Below are 4,982 nucleotides of genomic sequence, written 5' to 3' on the forward strand. Positions count from 1 at the left end.
GTGACAAACCAGATGTGAGGGTCATATTTAACCTACTTAAGAGAAAAATCCCATTTGCTGCGTGGCGCCTAGAGCGCAGGGGTCATTATGCCCGCCTCATTAAAGCGCGGCCAGCGGAGCCCTTCCTGGCACCGCCAGCCCCGTCTGCCCTTGAGCAGAGAGAGCGGGCGTTCCTTAGCGCACTCCTTCATTGTACCTCTGCGTTCGTCGGGGTTGGCCTTTGCCCATCGCCAGGTCTCAGTATCATCTGGGGCAGCGACACAATAAATGAGATTCTTCCACGATCGAGCCCCTCTCTTGGATATTATTCCTGAGAGGGTGGCCGAGGAAAGGAATCGCTTTTGTGGCTAAAGACGGCGCCATTTGTAATCTACATATTGCAATTAAAACCACTCAAGGATTTGACTTCCGTTAATTTTAATTGAAGTGTGCGCGGGTGGGGATTAGGTGAACGCGCAGATGTGCACAAAAATTAATATGAACCCGGAGAAATGTCTTTTCTCCGTACAAGGACTGACCAAATGTTCACAGATGGAATCGAGAGGACCCCCCTTGAACACGCGGGGCGGCTCACTGGGGTCATCTCGGCGGCGATCCCCTTGCCCTGGGAAAGCTGCGCCCCTTTCTTTTTCTTTATAGCTGATCCTCACACCCGATTAGTTGATGTCTTTGATTTGCATTAGTGCACCTAAATGAAAGTAAAAACAAATTAGTACTTTCAGTACTAATTTGAGGCGATCAGTGGCTCTCGGCTCACAGAGACATTAACCACAGTTGTGTCTGGAGTCCGTTGAGATGCTCGGGATAAAAGTAAACCAGGAGAGAAAGGGAGAGGAGACCGTCCCGGACACGTTTTGAGCTTTCTGAGTGTCAGGAGTTGTGAAGAGTTCGAAGCCGAGAGGGCAGAAAGCTCTGGAAAAAGCGGCTTCGAGGGGCTTTCCTTTCTGAGAGATGGGCCGCGTGGGCTCAGAACAGACGTGCACCGGGACATTTTGAATAAACAGCGGGAGATGAATTGATATATTACATTTTTAATTTTAACACAGTTTTTTCAATACCTTTAAATAAATGATGAAGCAGCACATACACACTCGAAACACGCCGCCTTACCCTTCAATAATAATTTATGGCACTAAAGCACCGTATCTCACTCTCTGCAGCGTTCTATGGGAAGAAAGGAGCAAAAACTGAAATTAAAATCCAGCTACAGAAGCCGTGTGAAAGGCTTTTAACTCTTCAAGTGGATCTGATAACGTTTTGAAGACAGGGAAATACGACAGCAAGCTGACGTCTAGTAAGGACGATCGCGGACCACTTCCTGCGGGGAGGGGCCAGGGCCACTCACCCAGCGGGTCCCAGGGCCCCTGGGGCCTTGTCTGCAGCACCAGGGCACCGGCAGCTGCCAGGCTGCGTCACACGGCGCCGGGAACCCCCACCTTGGCGGGTCGGACCAGAGCCCCGGCAGGCTCCGCTGGGAGAGCGCCGGCTGGCGGCTCGGGAAGGCCTCCTGGCTGGGGGCCGCGTGGCAGGCCTGTCGAGGGGAGGCGGGGCGCTCACAGGTCACAGGCCGGCACCTCGGGCTCGGGGGGCTCCTGGCGGCCTGGCCGGGGCTCAGGTGATGGGCCTAATTAGCTCATCTGTTCACGGATTCCATTTTCTCGCTCCCGACACTGGCGGTTCTGAGAAATCAAGATACATTTGGCATAATTATGAAGAGTTTCGAACATCTCTTTTATGAATTTCACAAGTCCTCCAAATTCTCCAGTTGAAATATTATTCACTGAGGCACAGGGGTCTGAGTCGGTCGCTTCGACGCTGGCAAAGATGATGAACTGAATTCCGGCGGGATCGCGCAAGTCTGAAAAATCCAAAACGTTTCATCATTTCTACCCATATATTTTACTAATTGGATGAATGTTTTAATTTGATTTTTCCCCCTGAAATTCCCTACAAAGTGGCCCGGTGCAGACTCCTGACTTCCTGCCTCCGCCAGGCCTCTGCGACCTGGCTCTGGGCTCCTCCAGGCCGCTGGGGTGACTCGGGGTCTGGGACCAGCACGGGCCCGGTGCTCCCCACCGCCCGCCCGGGGGAGCGGAGGCCGCGCTCACGGCCTCGTGCCCCCGCTCCGGTGGGGCGGCCCTGGCCTCCCCGGTGGCGGCTGTAAGGTGTGGGCTCTGCGTCAGTGATCACGCACCTGTGCACTCCGGCCGCAGCGACCGTCGGGGCGGCCCTCTCCCCACCCCTGCAGGCTCCGGGCCCAGGCGGTCAGGCGGCGGGCAGTCGAGGCTCAGAAGGCCGCCTGGCCCTGGAAACGTCAGCCTCACGGGGAGGCCGGGGGAGAGGGCCAGGCCGCTGCCCCCAGCGGTGTGGCCCCGCGCAGACCCGTGGCCTCCAGCTGCGGCTCCAGCTTCTCCCTTTCATTGGTGGGAACTGGAGAACGGCCCCTCCGCCGTCCGGGCCGAGCTGGGCGCTGTCTGGGAGCTGGCCCGAGCCCCGCGCCGCCCCCCTCAGCCACGTGGAGAAGCTGCTGGAGGGCTGGACATTCGCGGCCCAGCGGCCTTGGCCGCGGAAAGCCCCTGCGAGAGCTGGCCTCTGAGGCGCGTCCAGCTGCAGATGCTTCGCGGAGGCCCAGCCCGGGCGACTGGAAGTGGGGTGCGCCCGCCCTGGCCTGCGCACTCGCCACGCCCGCGTGAGCCCCGTGGAGCTGGGCAGCGGCCTTCCCGGCCCGGCCGCTTGAGAGTAGATGGTGACCGCGTCCCTCGGCACGCGTCGAGACAGGAGAGATGAGACTCACGTAACCAGCCTGCACGCTTAGGTCCCGCGACCTCTGCTGTTAGGAACATCGCCGCGGCCGCCCGAGGCACAAGCTAGGGGGATCTCCTGAAATCCACTGCTGAGGGGGCGTCAGGAGACAGGAGGGGTCTGCTGCACCCTGGGGTCCCTCCCTGGCCACGGTGGGGTGCAGGCAGTAGGTGGTAACGCTCAGATTTGACCCCGAGGCCCCAGGGAGGCAGAGTTTGCAGCTGCCTTTACACATTGTTGTTAAAACTATTCTTTGGTAGTCTATACTTTTTATTCTCTGTGAATATTCCTCTTTATTATGTATTCTGTGTTTTGTTTTTCTTACGTAGGAAAATCTAGTAATGTTCAAAACCCTTTGATCACAAACCTCTGACCTGTCAGTTAGTGATAAAAGTGATGTAGTTTACTAGTTTCCAAAGGAGAGAGTGCAGAGAGTGATGTACGTGTCCCATCTTTGCAGCGTTTCTTCCAGTTTTTGTCTGGGCTTACTGAATCGGCTAGAAAGTTAGTAAGGTTCCTTATTTTGTTGGGAGTTTTGTTGGGAGTTTATGAGTTTATGATGAGGTATGTTAGAGAAGCAAATTTTCATTTTACTGTGTGAAGGAAATGCCCTCTTCTCTCTGTGTAGTCATGCTTCCTGCAGGCGTTGCTGTCTCTGGATGTCGTGATACAGTCTCGCGGAGCCGGCTTTCTGGGATCGAGCCAGCCCTGCTTTCCTGGGCCGCCCACGCAGCCGTCACTCCACAGGCGGCCATTCTCCCTGTCGCTCAGGTCCCGCCTCAGGCCACACGAAGGTGCCCGCTGTTCTCAGGTAGGGCTTGCTGCAGGTTTTCCCTTCTCCGTCTGAGAACGGAGTGTGCGTTGGCTCTATTTTGTCAGGCTTTACATTTCCATTTTTGCCACTAAATTAGGACAAGTAGGATAATCTGAGATGACCAGAAGAGTATACACACACATACATACATATACACAGCTACACAACACATACACACAGGTCTACACGTGTACAGATACACTCATAAACACAGTACACATACGTGCAAGCACAAGCATGCATGACAACACACATACACATTGCACAACATGTACAACACACATATACACAATACACACATGCAACACACACACACACATTTTGATTTTTTTGGTTTGTTTTATAAAAATGGAGAGGTCAGTGACTTGAAGTCAGTAATCCAGTGACACATGCGTGACTATCCTCCAGGCTAATAAATCATGCAAACGCATTTTTAGAAAGAGCTGATGCTCCTTCCTGTGCTTGTAGCCTCGGTTTTTGGCTCCGGCCTCTACTGAAGTTCATCAGGTCGTTTTCTGCTTGTCTCAGACAACTCTGCACAGCGCCAGAGACGACCACGCAGCTGGGCATTCACACGGTGGGCAAGCTCTCAGGAGTGGAAACGCCTGCGCTCAGGGATGGAGCGTGGCACTGCGGGGGCGGCCCACACGTCTCCTGAGTGTCGGTCACCACCGGCCCCTCAGCGGCACGTGGGAGAGCCCCTCCGCGCCCCGGGCAGCACTGGCGGGTGCCGAGTCGGGGCCCCTGCCTGGGGGCGGGGGACCACGCCGCCGGGCTGCGCCCAGTGCCTCGGTTTGGACTCGCCACTGCGCCAGAGTCTTTCTGCTCGCACGACGCAGGTGCTCGTCCGGGTCTCTGGCGGCTCTGAAGTCCGCGCCTGTCTGTCCGGTGGCTGGGCCTGCCCGGCGGGGCCCCCTCTCCGCGTTCCGGGCGTCTCCTGCTCCCGCCTCCCGGGGGCTCCCCGGCCTCCGAGGTGCCTCGTGCGCCGCGTGCCCGGCCCGGTCACTGCCTTGTCCTTCGCCGGTCTGCGCTCGCGGTCTCACTTGGGAGCCTTTGCACGACAAATGTTGGATAAAATTCCTGTGACATTTGACACATTCATGTATTCACTATCCAATGAAACTGACCACACTGACCTACCCGTCCATTTTGATGTTTAATTAAATTTCGGGTGTATTGCAAGTTTGACAATTAAAATAAACCAAAATAAAGACTAGATTTTGGATTCACGTCACAATTTTGGTGTGTTCAGCTCCTTGATACCCGGCTTCTGAGTGGAGGGCCCGTGCCCACTCTGGTTTCTGAGCAGGTGACCCCCGCAGCGCGGTGTCATCTCGTTTCGGCGGTGAGCGACTCGCCGCTTCCT

The 4,982-nt window shown here is 56.0% G+C and overlaps 1 protein-coding gene across 2 annotated transcripts in view; it reads left to right on the top strand.

Moving 5' to 3' along the window:
- The window catches only part of LOC105853525, a 7,190-nt gene extending 2,349 nt beyond the window's left edge, over window positions 1-4,841 (top strand). Inside the window, exons 2-3 of one of the 2 annotated variants that reach the window (XM_012723976.1) lie at window positions 3,431-3,613; window positions 4,085-4,841. In XM_012723976.1, the coding sequence (XP_012579430.1) occupies window positions 3,431-3,613; window positions 4,085-4,113 (212 nt within the window). In that variant the 3' untranslated portion in view covers window positions 4,114-4,841. The remainder of the gene's footprint in view (window positions 1-3,430; window positions 3,614-4,084) is intronic. The other variant, XM_012723975.1, reaches the window with a different exon arrangement.
- Window positions 4,842-4,982: the final 141 nt, after the last annotated feature.

Source organism: Condylura cristata, unplaced genomic scaffold, assembly GCF_000260355.1.
Source record: "Condylura cristata isolate star-nosed mole 26May11 unplaced genomic scaffold, ConCri1.0 scaffold00011, whole genome shotgun sequence".
Taxonomy (NCBI): domain Eukaryota; kingdom Metazoa; phylum Chordata; class Mammalia; order Eulipotyphla; family Talpidae; genus Condylura; species Condylura cristata.